The sequence below is a fragment of the Pogona vitticeps genome, chromosome 3 (genome assembly GCF_051106095.1).
Source record: "Pogona vitticeps strain Pit_001003342236 chromosome 3, PviZW2.1, whole genome shotgun sequence".
Taxonomy (NCBI): Eukaryota; Metazoa; Chordata; class Lepidosauria; order Squamata; family Agamidae; genus Pogona; species Pogona vitticeps.
Genome location: NC_135785.1, coordinates 172,254,886 through 172,271,047, shown reverse-complemented (window position 1 = coordinate 172,271,047; position 16,162 = coordinate 172,254,886). Strand labels below are relative to the sequence as shown.

Here is a 16,162-nt window from a genome sequence, read left to right as displayed (position 1 = left end):
TTTCACATTCCATGTTCCAACTGATTGTCTTATTCATCACTGGACTTTTCTTTCACCTCTCTGCACGTTGTCCACTAGACATCCTTTAGACATCTGCTTCATTAGGAACAGTGCTACTAATACTTGTCCTTTGCTCTTCCTCGGTAGCTGATTGAGCACCTTCTGAGCTGGAAGTCTCATCTTCCGGCACTATTTCTTGTTTCATTTTGGACAGCTTCATTATATGGTTTTCAAAGTAAGAAATGTTCAGCAATATTTTACCATTGCAGTGGTAACAAGTTAGCTTCAGCGTCATTGTCATTATCTGTGAAAGATCCTATGGCAGTACTGCTTCCAAGTACTGCTGTGATCCAATAGCTGCCCTCCAGGAGTTTTTGTTCCCCTGTCATCATTGGAACTGTTCATTCTCTTCTGCTGATGTGACTTTGCATCCTAGCTTTGACTGTTCTACTTTGGGTGGTCCTTCTAGGAATCCAGATTCATTATGGAGCATAGCCCTCTGAGGACACTGCTCTCAGCTTTCCTGACATACAACCCCCCCTCATCACAAGATGGTGTGCATCCAAGAGGCAGCCTTCACAGGGACCAGCAACAATTTAGAAGTGCATATAATGCTTTACAATGTTGAAAGCACTTTACATTCATTATGTCAGGAATCATAAAAGAATTCTGTAAGATACATAACCATTATTGTTGCTATATGCTATCAAGTCACTTCCAACTCATGGTGACCATAATGTGGTTTTCAAGGTGAAATGTTCTAGGAGTGGTTTGCCACTGTCTCTCCATCGATGAGCAGGGATTTGAATTCGGGTCTCCTGAGTCTTAAGTTTCATACTCCTTGCACTTCACCACACTCCCGTCATAATTATTATAATATCCGTATTTCTCAAAAGTTAAGCAAACGAAATTGCATTAAATGAAATCTTTATTCTCCCTTAAACCCTCTCTGCTCCCAAACAGCTTTTGAAGGAAAGAACACTGCATATGGCAAGGAACAGATTCTACTGTTCTATTCTGTTTGATGAGTATTTTTCCACCAGCACAAAAATTCTTTAGGGTACAGAAATTTGCTAGAACTGTTTAAAAAAAAAAATAGAGAAACTCCCATTTATCATTTCAGTGAAGCATAAGGTTTTATATTAAATTACAAGAAAAGTTTGTGAAGCTTCTTTTCACTTTGAATTATATGACTCCTTAACTTATTGGCAGCTGGTTGTAAGAGCAAGACCAGAAATCAATGCTGAAGTGTCCATTTATTTTATCAGACTGCCACAGGAGTTTCTGTGATGTGAAGGTTAATAGGATTACATGCACAAGGAGTGCTGGCAAGCTTTAATGTGTACAAATGTTTTATGGTTCCTGCAATTCAAGCTCTATGCTTGTAGTGATGGGACATGGAACATAGAACAAAAGGAACCATGAAATAACTTTTGATAATTTGTCCACTAATTTACTTCCCAGTTCTTCCTGTCTGGTTACTGGTGGAAAGGAGACAGCAAAAAAAAAAAAAAAAAAAAAAAAATTGCAAGCATGGTATAAAAGTAATAATAATAGGATCAATAACAGAATGGCATTAATCTTGACAAGGTATTGCCAAAATGACTCTATAAAGGTACTGTCTCAATGAAATAAGAAAATGCTACTTTACGCTAATAGAGCAACTTCAATTCCATTTTTGCACTACTTTGGAAATGTAACTTTGTTCTGACCTTATTACCCTTCCACCTTTCCCAAGTTTCCTCCAGTCCCTCTACAGTCTTGCCGGAGAATGACCAATATGAACATTTACAGCAGAGGAACATTATGTCAAGGAACCCAACCCTCTGGGACCACATCCTAGGAATCAATGCAGCCAAAGAAACAGATGGCAATAACACAGAGCTGGTGTTTGGCCACCAATTTTTTCTCCTCTCTCTCTCTCTCTCCCTCCCTCCCTTTTATCATTTCTGTCCCCTCATATTCTCCTTTCCTTTCCTCCTGTCACTCCCTGCTTCTCATTCATTTTTCTCTCCTTCACAAAAGCTTATGTGTTCCAGAGAGAAGGAGAGCATGCTTGAGAAATGCAGCAGAAAGGACCTTAGCCTTAGAAGAAAACAGAGGGCAAAACTAGATTGTTTGGTTCTCCCACAGTCTTTTCCCCCAAAAGAGAAAGTAAGTTTTATATCAGGAAAGGAAGGAACTGGACTGATAATGTGGCAAGAAAAGAGGGTTTAACTCTGCAGCCCTGTCAATAATATAATTTGAGAAGAACTGGGTTACAGTAGTGGCTTACTTGAAGTTAGTTGTGCCGTGTTGTGGTTGAAGTGTTGAAAATTAGGACTCAGGAGAACTGAATTAGAATCACCACTCAACCATGAAGGTCACTTGAATAAGCCATACACCAAGTTAATGCAATCTAAAAGATAAGTGAGAATCCAGATATTTGGAATTTGATATTTAAAAACTTTTGTGTTCAAAAAAATTTTTGATGCAGGGTGGACGTCAGAGTTGCGAATCTCTTTTTAAAGAAAGTTGACTTTTAATATTAAGTTTTAATTTTTAAAAATTGGTTTTTCTTCTCATGCTTGTGCATGGTTTCGGAGACCTTTAGGGGCACAGAAGTAATGGAAAAATGCTTTTACTAAATGGAGTCATTGAAATCTGAGCAATGTCGGAGAAACAGGGATATGGGCAGATTGGGGGCTCTGACTATGAATTTGTCCCTTCGATTTGGTTTAACAGCTGCAGACGGAGAGGCGCTTTACAGGTTTTCAAGAAGCGTCGGTTAGAGGCATCTAAAGGCAAACTCCTGAAGCAAGATGTGACGCATCAGGTGGCAGCGCCAGAGTGCAAAACCCTAAGAGTGCAAAAAACGCGTCAGCCTCGCCGTGCTTCAGGGTCAGCAATGATGCCTTCTGCAATCCGCCCTCCGCCCCCGCCTTTTTGGTCCCCCCGCCGAGCGCGTCGTTCATCATCCTACCGAGGCCAGTTCAGGTGGCGAGAGGGACTTACCCTTCCCTTCCCTTGCCTCCGATCGCGAGGCCAGGCCCAAATTCTTCTTCTCTTTTAGAACCTCCCCTTGTCTCCTCCTCCCGGGGGAGGAACGCGGGAGGAGCGCGGGGGGGGGGGGGAAGGTCACGTATGTTTGGGAAAATATGTAGGTCAGTGGAACATTTCCTGCACTCATGCAAAAACAAGGGAAGGGAGCGCCCTCTCTTTTCCTCCTCCTCCTCCTCTCCCCCGCGCGCAGCTTTTCTCTCCCCGTTTAGCCACCCCCCCAAAAAAAACTGAAGCCCACCTCCTTTTCTGGAGTGCGGGGGAGGACAGGGGGCGGCGATTCTGGAGAGTCCCCCTCTTTTTTTTTTGCATCTCTGACCCACTTCGCAGCTGCACGCCACACCGGCGGCTCCCGCTCCGCTTTGCCAGCGAGAGAGCCTTGCTTCGTTTCTCTCCCGGGCGCAGTGGAGGAGCCCGAGGAGCCTCCCTCGTCCCTCCTGCCTCCCCCGCCCGGCCAAACCGGGAGCCACGGATTTCCTCTTGCCGCGGGAGAGGCACCCGAGAGCGAAGGGGAGCGCGCGGAGACCCCCCCACACACTGATGGTCTGAGGGCAGCCGGGAGGCGCCCGGCTGCGCCCCCCAAAACAGCTCTCCCCACCCGGGCTGAGGGTGGGGGCGGATGAGACGCTGCCGGGGAGAATGCCCCCCTCTGGCCCCCGGGGCAGCAGGTTTCGAGCGGAGGAGCCCCTCCGGGAACTGGCGAGGTTGCAACTTGATGCTTCGAGGGAAGCCCGCGCCAACAACAGCCGCCGCCGCCTCCGCTACCGCCACCTCTCCGCCTTCGGTCGCCGTTTTCCTCCTCAGGCAGCTCCCCCCGGCCGCTTCAGCGTCTCGGCCGAACCGCTTTTCCCGCCAGTCTCGGGGCTGGGCTGGCGCTGAGGGGCAGCAGGAGCCCGGCATGCGGCGTCTCCTCGCACCATGAGAGACGGTCGGCGGAGGAGCCACAGCAACAGCTCCCGCAGCCTCGGTGGAGGAGACGCCGCCTCAGAGCCCCGTTTCCACGACGCCTCGGCGCGCGCGGGGGAGAGTGTAGCCGGCCTGTGGGGCGAGTGGGAGAGCAACAACAGCCCCGGGCAAAGCGCCCGAGTCAAGCTTGAGAGCGGCGCTGGCGCTGGGGGTGAAGGCGGCGGCGGCGGCGGCGGCAGAAGCCCCCGCGCACAGGTCGCCAGCGCGGACAGCAGCAGCGGCAGCAGCAGCAGCAGTAGCGGCAGCGGCAGCATCTGGCGCTTCCTAGCCACACGCGCCCACCTTCCTCCGCACAGGCACCTCAGGTAAGCCACGCAGGCGGCGCCTGACACAGTGACACAGATAAGCAGCCGCCCGGTCACTCTCGCCGCCTCTTCCCACAGTGAGCGTTGGGGGGCGCCCTCACGTTATTTCCGAGGTGGGCGCCGCTCATCCCGGTCTAGGGGGTCTGGCCTGAGAAATCCCCCACTCCACGAGGGCTAGACTTAGGTGTACTTATCTTGAGAAAGCCGGATATAACCCACCTTGGTTCTCTCTCTCTCTCTCTCTCTCTCTCTCTCTCTCTCTCTCTCTCTCTCTCTCTCACACACACACACACACACACACACACACACACACACACAGAGAGAGAGAGAGAGAGAGAGAGAGAGAGAGAGAGAGAGAGAGAGAGAGAGTGTCTCCCAAGGCTTTTTAAATTAAATAGCAAATTTTAAAATGGCATTCCTCTCCCTTCTGCACTTCTTTCCCTATTGATTTTATCTTGAATGATCAGCTGCAACAATCTGTTTTGGGGGTTTGGGTTTTTGTTTTTGTTTTTGTTTTTGCTTCTCATGACTGACTGAAACAGTCTAGCTTTCTGCATTTAATGCCACCTTGTTGGTCACTCTCTCGGTTCAATTTTTATTTAGCAACTTCTGATAAACTGATATTTAAAATGCCGCCTCTTTAATAGCAGCCTAGGTTAGGATCCACAAATCAGTGCTGTACAATTGGTAATACATAACACTGTCCAGGGAATATTCTTAAATTTTAGGAGTCTGTAGCTTATCATATTTTTCATCTTCAGAAAGCTGTTCTGGCCCATCTGTATCCTAATTTTTATTGTATGGCTATGAACCTATTCCAAAGTAGCTAAATATGTGTCAGTATGCTCCATACTTTAAGTGTAGACCTTTAACTGCTTTTTTTAAAAAAATATTTATTTATTTATTTATTTTTGGCTTTTCTGAATGTCTGAATTTCAGACATCTATGGTGGCCAGGATACACCTTGAGGTTTAAATAGAATTTAGAATTCTTTTGCACATCACTATGATCACCATTTTAAAATTACAACAAACACACAAATAACATAAGGAGACTGAAATATGCTTCAGGAATGCTGTTGTAAAAATCATCTGAGGTTTAATTCCATATCTGGAATTAAATTCTGGATCTGAGGTTTAATTCCATATACTCTCTACGGCTGGCTTTCATGAAATCATATTGTTATCTGAAGGATTCAATGTACTGTATTTCCTAGATACTTTCTCAGCAGTCTCTACAACAGCCATATAAGGTAGGACAGTGTTTCTATATTATGCGGGAAAGATGGACATTGGGTATTTGGCAAAGGCTGCCTAGTGAGATGGTGAGAGAGAGGGTCTTTGAAGAGTGGACCTCCTGGGCAACTACAGCCATTGCCCATCATGTTTGTTCCCCAGAAAGATACTAAACTAAATAAAGATATTTGCACTGCAGTGACTGGAATCTGTGTCTGGCTTTGGAAATTGCACAATCTAGTTAAACGGCCTCTGTTTCATTACAGCTTATGTGGCAATGTTCTCATACCAATAATTTTTATTATATTATTTTCAGAAGTTCTTGCTATGTACAAAGGATTAATTCTTTCAAAAGAAGAGAAAAAAGTAGTCCATATGAATTTTGATATGAACTTGACAGCTAATAAGAGAAAATCCTGAATTATATACAGCAGTGAGTTTTGAGTAATTTGGATCATGGGCACCATAAGTATGTGTTCAAATATACAGTATACAGTAAAAACACATTTCCCCATTGCTTACCAGCAACACAACATTTCAAGTGCTTATTTAAAAGGTGGATATTGGTACTGACATTACCAATCAGCAGTGAGGGTGAATATATAACATAAAACGTAAATACATATATAGTATTTTAGATTAGAGGAGTTGTAGATTGACATCACCAGCTACTGTATATCATTCCATAAATTGTTGCACTGGCTGCAGAGGTCAGCTTTGGGAGATGGATTCCTTATTGTGCTTCTTGGAGGAAAAACCAGCCTGTGCAGTCTTGAGAAAGCTGCACAGTCCCACATCTCTCTCTTACACACACACATACTCAGGCACACATGCATATGCACACACATGCACACACACACAGAGAGAAAAGAAAGTGAAACCACTTCAGAGAACTGTGTATGTAGGAATCCCTGGCAAGGGTTCCCATGAGGTCAGAACTGATTTGACACATATTCTAATTATTATTACAATCTGCCATGTTTTTGGGATTCTCTCAAAATTTTACTTCCCATGTTAACCCTTGTAAAGGCATGGCAGCTTGCAGTATAATAAATAACTTCCTATTTCACTGCTTTCTGTTCTAAGGAAGAAGCCTTTTTTTAGAAATGCTTCTATCAATAAAAGAATTCAATTTGTTGGTTATACCACTCTAAAAAAGAAAAAAACAACTTGGTTTTTTGAGGTGGAGGGATATCTTTGATTGTTTGGCTTATTGTGATTGTCTTAGCAGCTGAGCAACTTTGTATATGCTTGAGTGGGTGTCTGACCAATATATTCGCTTCACTTCAAGAGCTTCACATTTTGATACAACAAGAAGTAGGCGATCTAAGCTTGGGCAGGCTAGAGATCAGTAGTTAGACTGGCAAAAGAAAGCATAGCAAGTATGGCAGGGGAGGCAGGAGGGTGGCGAGGCAGGTACAAGATGATACTGAGTGTGTTATTTCGTGGGTTTGATTATTCAAGCAGCCAGGCTGGGTCAAGCCAGATAGAATGGTTTTACAGTGGGGTCTTGATTTGAGAACTTAATCCGTATTGGAAGGCAGTTCTCAAGTCAAAAAGTTCTCAGGTCAAATCTGCATTTCCCATAGGAATGCATTGAAAACCATTTGATCCGTATCTGCTCTTTTCCGTCCATAGAAACTAATGGGAAGCTGCTATTCCTCCTTCAACCACTAGAGGGGGATATTTTGTTTCTTTTTTTCTTAGGTCAAGAAAGGTTCAGGGAATGCAGGGAAAATACAGTCCAGGCAGTACAGTGGACCCTTGACTTACAGAATTAATCCATATTGGAACGGTGGCTGCAGGTCAAAAAGTCTGTAGGTCAAGTCTCCATTGAGCTACAGTGCATTGAAAACCGATCAATCCCGTAACAGGCCGTTTTTGTTCCATTTTGGTTTTTTTCTGGTCTGTAAGTCAAATCTCAGTCTGCAAGTCAAATCTAAATTTTGCGGCCAGAGAAGTCTGTAACTCAAAAAGTCTGTAAGTCAAGCCGTCTGTAAGTCAAGGGTCCACTATAAAGGGTTCAGTACAATTTCAAGTGTTTGCAACTATTTTCTGAACAGGTAATGTTAGTGTAACTATAGATAGCTTAAACAAGCCATTTTCGGAAACCAGTTTGACCATGGCTTGTTTTAAACTAATTATGCTTAATATTATTTTGTTGCTCTCGATGACATAATAGAACAGTGGTTAGGAGAAGGGAAGGTTGAAAACAAGGGAAGGTTCTCCTGCTAGCATGCAAGCCTGCAGCACACTTCCTGCTCATGTATGTCATGCTGAACTATGGTTTAGAGTGATGTGCAAGTACAGTAAATATAAATCAGCTACGTATGTCGTTTATATAGTTTTTGAAATATTGATTTGACTTTTACGTCCATTTTGCTATGGCCTCACGGGTCACCACTTGCTTATCTTCAACAAAGATGCTGTGTGGGATGCTCACAGGCCGCTCACTACCATGCAGCATCTAACCTATTGTGTCTACTCCTGTTTAATAATATACACCCTATCACCCTGCACACACAGATATGGTTTTGGAAGTGAAGCAAGGGAGTGGAATATAGAAAGAAATTCAGCTTAAATCCCTATACTGTCAGTCTTAAAGGCACAGGGCTGGATGGGCCCTTGGTCTGACCCTACATAAAGCAGCTTCCAGTTTTCCTTGTTATAGTTACAAATAAGCAAGAGAAGTAACTCATACAGTCTTTCTAGAAATTCAGGAAATAGTGAAGGATCAGTAGGCTGAATGTTGTCCATGAGTAGTGTCAGTAATTCTCCAATATACGAAAAGCTAGCAGGTTAAATAGTACATTTTTAGTTTCTCTTTATCCACGAGATGCTAGCTATCCATTCTGAAGACTCCCTCCCATCTTTTATTTTTCATAAGTGTGACATCTGTCTGAATTTCTAGTCAGAGATATAGCAGGTTGAACTGTAAATTATGCTATAAAATATTTTGAAGGATCACAATCTGTGTGTTACTTTAAAAGTGCTGATTTCATCTTGATTTTTATTTTAGTGTAGCATGAGAAATAGTATAGCATCCACAAAAATTACTATCACATGTCTCCATTTTTTCCTTCACCTTCTTGTTTGTTCAAACTTGGATATGTGGCATAAGAAAAACAAGGTTTGTAAAAGTTCCAATGAAAACATAAAAAAGAGCTGTCATCAGTAAATATTTGGAATCCTAAAGATGAAATTAAATGAAATTTGTTTTGAAGAATGTTGCTTTCATGTACGTGCTTAGGATCACTGTGCCAAAATTAATTGATTACAGCTGAAGTTTCTAACAGTAATATGTGTCTGAGAGAACTAATATGTCCCATTATGAGACCTACTTCTGAGGACATATGCAAAGGCTTGTATTGTAAAAGTTAATAGGGGCTATAGCCCTATACCTGCTGATGTGGCAGCAAGCCCCTTTGAACCTACCTCTGAGCATATATAAAAACAATTTTTGCTGCAATAAGCATTACTATAATATTATATAGATTTTCATATTTGTACATTTTTTGGGGGGAAAGTTAAATTTTTAAAAATGTTCCATTAAATCCTTGCAAAGTTTTTTGTTTAATTGGTACATGCTGTGTAAAGTTCCTTTGAAGTGTGGGCATGCTTTGACCTTTGGGGTTTTAAAAAAGAATTTAACTTTAACAAAGCAAAGGCAAATGCTCCACTTAATAGTTTAGTCCTAAAATCCACAAGATGCAAATGATTTGCATTGTGAGTCGCTGTGGAAGGGTTTTTTTTTTTTTTTAAATGTAAGATATTAATACTGTTTGTGTTGGAAAGGAAATCATTCCTCTCACACACCCCACCCCACATCCTTTTGTTTGCATTTTGAGTATGTAGGTGACAAAATACAGCATGAAAGTTCTGCCTGCCATACCAGAATCGATTCGGACTCCGAAATTACCTTTCTGCTTTTTGTTACGAGATGAGGTATGCTTGGCTCTGGTGAATCAAGATATGCGTTCTGCAGCATGAACAGAGGGAACAATTTTAAAAAGCTTTTCCGTTTCAAGCTAGAAATTTGTTCCGTGAGATGGCTTATGGCTCATGAGTGGAACAGATATGGAATAATAAGTCCTCCTTCCACACATATTCTGTATAAAATAACTTCTATTTCACACCAAGGAGAATAATAATTCTTTAAAATGTATCTTGTACACTGTTAGCAATCAGTATGAATACGTGCTGTTTCCTTGCTGTGTTCCTTCAGTTACCTACATATATCTTGTGGGGCTTTTTGGTCTCTTTTGAGTTTTTAAAACAATGCCATGATGGTCTGTGACAAGCTCCAGCTGAAAAGGATTGGCCTTGCAGCTCAGCAGCATGGGATCCTTGGTCCTTTCACAAAGTTCCAGAGGGCAGGAACTATTTCCTGTCTTCATCTCTGTGTTAATTCTTCTTTTACTGTATTTTTGAAAAGTGCTTTTGTTCAGAGCAGGAGATTGAAAGGAGGAGGCTCCCTTCTGCTTGCTTGTTCTGTGCCTGAAAAGCAGTTGTGGCCAGCAATTAAGAAATTAGGGATCTATAGTAACATGGCAATATATGAGCGGAACTATAACAAAGCAGTTAACTTCAAGCGGTTTATTCCACCTGTTTCTGTGTCGGGCAACCTAGGCTAAACAAATCTGACTTATGTAGTCATTTTTCCTATTAAGAATATGGGAAAGATAAGTTACTTGTGGGTCCCTCTAGCTGAGTAAGAGTATTGTCTACATAGACTAACTCTCCAGGATTTAACACCCCCCCCCCCGCAAAACCCTGTTTGGAGATGCCAGGGATTGAACTATTGAATTCTTGCACGCAAAACATGTGTTCCTTCAGTAGGATAGGGCCCTTTCTCCACAGTTACGAGTAGACAAGAAGTGACATAAGATTATTCTATTTTACCTTCACAGCAGTTCTATAAGGCAGTGGTCCCCAACCTTGGGCCTCCAGATGTTCTTAGACTACAACTCCCAGAAGCTTTCACCATCACCTCTGCTGGCCAGGTTTTCTGGGAGTTGAAGTCCAAGAACATCTGGAGGCCCAAGGTTGGGGACCAGTGCTATAAGGTAATATGAAGAGTGGTAGTGACTAGCACAAGGTGGGCTTCATGGATAAGTGAAGATTGGAGCCAGGAGTGGAGCACCTTTTCCCTCAGAGATTTTGGACTGCACTTTTCACAATCCCTTATCAGGCTGGCTATAGCTTCTTGGAAATGAAGTGCAAAAGTTTAACCTTTGGTGGCGGCATTGTCTTATTTCATCATACTGCCCTGATTCCAGTTCTGTCCCATGTGCCACCCTGGGAAATATAATGGTGTGCTGAATCATGGTCATTCTTATCTATGTCTAGCTAATTGGGTTATATTACCTAAATCTATTTCTTTCTCCACATTACGGGCACTACAAGCTTCTTTTTATTGCTTACAGTAGAGATCTTAAGTATCAGGGTCTTAGGTCATCAGGAGTATAGGGAAGAAACATCACCTTGTAAACATCAGGGTTTTTTTTCTTTGCCTGTATGACAACTAGATTTCATCTATCATTCTTGACAAGAATTTTTGCATTTGTGAGAATCATTTTTGGGCAAATACTGATCTAATGTATTACTGTGATTGTTGCTTTCTTGTTGAATGGAATTTTTAGAAAGGGAAAACTTTGGATGGTTTATTTGTGCCTTTTGGACTAATTTACCCAGTTGTTCTGTACTCATACATATACTTTTAAAAAAAGAAAAGAAGAATTAGCACTTTGTTTTCCAAAAGGAAAATACATTAATTTTTCTCAGGGACAATTGTGCAAAATCCAGAAAGTGTTATGGAAGAAAATATCTTTCTCCCATTTTCACACTGAATGCAAAAACTTTTGTGGGGCAATGATTTTCTTGACAAGCTGTGTCGAACTGTTATCAAGAATGGGAAATTCTGTGAGAATGTTTCACATCCCTAGCCTAAATAGCTATCATTTTTTATGTTCAGCAGTCACAACTGTGTTCATTGTTGTCATGGCAATGCAGTGGTCACAAATAGGAAGTGGGGGGGAAACACTGCATTACTACGCTTCATAAAATAACGGTCTGCTTTCAAACTTAAATAGAAGAGAATTCAGGGAGGGTTTATGGCCTGGGATGGATGTAAGATGTTCATTTTTTAAAAATTAAAATTATGCAGTCTTATAATTGTCCAGTACAACAGAGGAAGAAGGACTTGTTTTCTTTTTAGTAGGTCTGCACTGAATATTCTACAGCAAACATTTTTGCATGGGACTTTGCATATGTGATTGAAAATGAGAGCTGAGTGGAGGACACCTTCCTGTCATCTGCAAGTCCAGGGCTGGGGAACCTATTGCCCTCCATATATTGTTTTACTTCCAATCAGCACCAGCCATCATGGCCAATGATCAGAGATTATCGATAAAGTAGGGCTAAATGCAACAACATCTGCAGGCTACTGCAGGAGTTACTTGCAGAACAACCAACCAACCTATGGTTGTCGTTTAGTTGTTAAGTCTTGTCTGACCCTTTGTGACCCCATGGACCAGAGCATGCCAGGCCCTTCTGTCTTCCACTGCCTCCCGGAGTTTGGTCAAATTCATGTTGGTAGCTTTAATGACAGTGTCCATCCATCTCATCCTATGTTGTCCCCCTTGTCCTTTGGGATTGGGATGTAGACTGATCTTTTCCAATCCTCTGGCCTTTGCTGAGTTTTCCAAACTTGCTGGCATATTGAGTGTGGCACTTTAACAGCATCATCTTTTAAGATTTTAAATAGTTAAACTGGTATGCCATCACCTCCAATAGCCTTGTTATTAGCCATTTTTTCTAAGGTCCATTTTACTTCTGTCTCCAGGATGTCTTGCTCAAGGTCAGCAACCACACTGTCTGGGTTGTCCGGGACATCCAACCTGTAGTCATACAAATTAAAGCAAATTGGGGTTAGATACAAAGCCCGAGATAAGCTTTATCATCCAGGGCAGAAATTCCACAGCCAAAGTAAACAGCTCCACGTATACAGCCTCCAAGGCCCTAAAGTAAAATATAGATTCAGATATAAATACATAATATCACTACATGAATTTGCCCTTCTAGTGCCCCTCCTGTATTAACAGACTGAAATTCTACTACCTAAACCAAGGTCCTCAAGCAACAGAAATAGCAGCTCCTGACCTCTACATCTCTCTGTGCATCTCTTTCTCCACTCTTAAGATTTCTCAACCCACTGGCCTGAATCATAATCCCTAGATACTACACTTGCTCACTCTCTCAGGGCATTTTGTTTTGTCCTATTAAAGGTATTGCTCCAGTGTGTATATTGCACCATTGCTCCACCATGGTTCTAAAGGGTTTTTGTGCATATTAGGGGCTGTATCAGCAATAATGTAGAGATTTTACATTTTATATTCAAACATGGCATTTGTTTTGCTATTGCAGTTTATTTATTTTTCCTAAAATGTTTAATATTTCACTGGACATCTGAAGTTCTTGAGTTCAAAGGCTGTGAGTTACATCACACAGAGCCCTTAAAAGCAGGTTTTTTTTTAAAAAAAATTAAAATCGAAATAAGAGTGTGGAGTTCAAAGAATTGAAAACCAAACTACCATCACTAAGTTTGCCAGGTTTACCCAGATTTTCAGCCTGGAGATGTAGAAGTTTGAACTTTAAGAGGGAGAAAAAGTATTCCAAAGTTTGTTGCGGTAGATGAGCCTAATTTAATTATCTTCCCTATTTATGCACATTGCCGAGTTCTGAAACAGAGGTTATGGTCCACATGGATCAGCTGAGCATAAAGTAGGCATGCCTGCTTCTGTGCTTAGCCCTGGGGTTTGCACCAATGATCAGTCATAATGGCAGCTTGGTGTCATCCAAGGATTTCCCCACACAAACTGAGCTCAGTTGGCTTTAGGGTAGGTGAGCTGCTGAAAACACAATTGTGATTTTAAATGCAACTTTTCTTTTAATGTGTATGTGTGTGTGTGTGCATATATATGTGTGTGTGTGTGTGTGTGTGTGTGTATATATATATATATATGCATATATGTATGTTTCTACATATATATGTGTGAAAACAAAGGATGTTGATCACTTGGAATGCTATATTGTTTTAGTAGTTAATGAACATGACCTCTTTTCATGACCTCTTTTCATGACCTCTTTTCAATTTTGCAGTGGTCAGTGTCAATTTGAGATATTCCTGAATAACCTACCAAGAACTTAAAGTGGCTAGTTACAATTAAAGTAGTTGCCTATCAGTAGTTATAAGAATCCAACAAATTTGCATGTGAAAAAGTAATGTAACAAACAGGATGAAAGTTACTTTTTCATTGTAGTGAATAATAGTTTCTTGTTACTTCCAAATTGTACTTTTAAAACGCAGTTGGAAGGATTCCAAGCAGTGCTGTGACAGCAGTTTTTCAAGCTTTATGCCAATCCTAAATTTAGAAAAAGTGGAAAGTAGGGAGCAGCACATAAAGTAATGAAATTAGTTGGCTGTTCAGCCTCACTGCTGCTTGTTTCACAGCAAATAGTTTATGTGCTCCACTGTAAACATTTTCCTTGTATTTATCTCCCACATGGGGGATGAACTTCACAGCAAATCAGTTCTTAATGTAACTGTAATGCTAAGGATAATAGGGGAGCATCCCCAAGGAAAATAACATGAATATTAATTATGTGGCAGGAATTCCCAGTGTGATTTTTAAGGAAAGTTAATTAACATCGACTGTTATCTTAACAGATAATCCCTTTGTCAGAACTGCTTCTGTTCTGAGCAATATCAGCTGCTAGTGAGGAAACTCATTTCTATCATGGACACACATCTTTTTCAACAGAAACCACAGTTTTGGCAACATCCCTGTGCTCATCATTTTCTTCAGGGCCATCTGGTTTTGGAAGAATTTAAAATGGGCATGGTTGCTAATGTACGTATGTGCTAAAGCATCCCAAAGTAGGACGTATTTTCAGTTTGTACCATTTGTAGACCCTTCATGAGACAATCTTGATAATCGTAGTTCATGTCGTTACGAATACTTGAAGGTAAACTTGAGGTAAGAAGAGACATGGCTAGTTGTTTGTTTCCAACTCCAGATTCCAAAATTCTCCATTCTGGGGGTTTGACCTGCTAGACCCACACCTACATTGTACTTACCTGGAGTAAGTCCAGGCTGAAAGACATCATGGCCTAGGACAAGCCAAGTTGTGGTCTAACTTCCTCATTTTCTAACAGGAAATGAGGTCAAAACTTGGCCTGTCCTAGGCCGTGATGCCTTCCAGCCTGGACTTTCTCCCAGTAAGTACAATGTAGGTGTGGATCTGGCTATTCAAATTCCCTGAATGAAGAATTCCAGAATTTGGAGCTCCCCTCCCCCCCCCCCCAAAAGAACAAAACTGCAAATGGCATATCCGTGTTGTCTAGTCTAATGAATTATTTTATGATTTACACAAAAATATAGTTTCTGGCCCAACTTTTGATTGTTTCTTTTCCATTGGTCAAGTACTGTTCATTGGCTGAAACAGTGGAAATGGGCTTTTTAGGACAGAAAGGCAGCTTTGCAGTTAGAAGTGCCTTAACCAGCAACGGATGTATGATTATCTTCCAGTGTTGCTTTGCTAATTGTAAATTGGCTAATTATGTAAATTGGACAATTGGGCAGAATTAGATATGTAGTGTTTTTGTCTGAGGACTTCAGGCTAGAAGGGCTAGGCTTCCTTAGGCCGCAATCCTTTGGTCCATGGAAAGGTGTCCCTAGGGCCATATGATAAAGCGGTTCCTGAATGACTGCGCTCACTAAAGAATTTTCCCCTTTGCAAGTTTCCGCAGTGCAAACGCTGGGACCACTAAGGATCTTACATTTCAGATGTTTGTACTCTGATCTTGACGAAAGTAAATTTAGGGGTATGCTGGGGCAGATGTGCAAGAACCAAAGCCCTCTTATTTCCCTGGACCCCTCCCAAACTGACAGCAAAAACTGTGGCTGCTTTAGTGCTTATGTAGAAATTAATTTCCCTCCCACTAGAACCACAGGGGAGGGGTAGGAAGAAATTATAATAAGGGAATCTTAAGGGGGAAGGGAAGAGCCTGATATCCCCCTTTCTGGGCCAGTCAAAGACCTTTTACTGTCCATAGTGAAGCAGGAAATGACAACCTTGTCCCCACCAATCCAAGAGACATAGTATCTAAAATCAGGCAATTTGTTTGTGCACATCTGTAGTAACATTCCACAACTGCTCCCCTCCTTTCCTGTAGTGAAAAAAGCAGTAGTAGGAAGCAGTTAAACCAGTAACAACTTGCTACTTTTTCATGACACTGAAAATCTGCTGTCAGAAGGTGATTTCGCCTTCACCATCTGCACTGGTACCAGGATCTCAGCAGCACCTCAGAAAGTACCATTTTCCCAACTGCAGATTCTGTCTCATACAGTAGGGGCACTCTGACTTGGAGATGAAAGAAAGCTTTAAAAAAAATCCAGACGAAGGGAACAGCTACATACAGGAAAAAATTCAAAATGATCCACTGTGAATTCACACCCAGGAAGTCAGGTTTCCCCAGGGGAAATTCCCTTTAAAGGATCACATAGGAGTCAGCAGACAGGGAGGAAGAAATTGCTAATCTGTTCTTGTTGGCAC

General features: G+C 41.9%; 2 protein-coding genes across 6 annotated transcripts in view; one reads left to right on the top strand and one right to left on the bottom strand.

Moving 5' to 3' along the window:
* Positions 1–3,263, bottom strand: part of LOC110085445 (histone H2A) — a 113,165-nt gene extending 109,902 nt beyond the window's left edge. Inside the window, exon 1 of one of the 3 annotated variants that reach the window (XR_013543483.1) lies at positions 2,995–3,134. Coding sequence is in view for 1 of the 3 variants with exons in the window: in XM_072994494.2 (XP_072850595.2) it covers positions 2,995–3,169 (175 nt within the window). In the remaining 2 variants the exon portion in view is untranslated. Of the gene's footprint in view, positions 1–2,994 lie in introns of all 3 variants that reach the window. The other 2 variants (XR_013543487.1, XM_072994494.2) reach the window with 2 other exon arrangements.
* Positions 3,264–3,811: 548 nt separating this feature from the next.
* Positions 3,812–16,162, top strand: part of NPAS2 (neuronal PAS domain protein 2) — a 77,526-nt gene continuing 65,175 nt past the window's right edge. For all 3 annotated transcript variants that reach the window (XM_078390304.1, XM_072994492.2, XM_020805625.3), the window contains exon 1: positions 3,812–4,310. In XM_078390304.1, the coding sequence (XP_078246430.1) occupies positions 3,958–4,310 (353 nt within the window). In that variant the 5' untranslated portion in view covers positions 3,812–3,957. The remainder of the gene's footprint in view (positions 4,311–16,162) is intronic.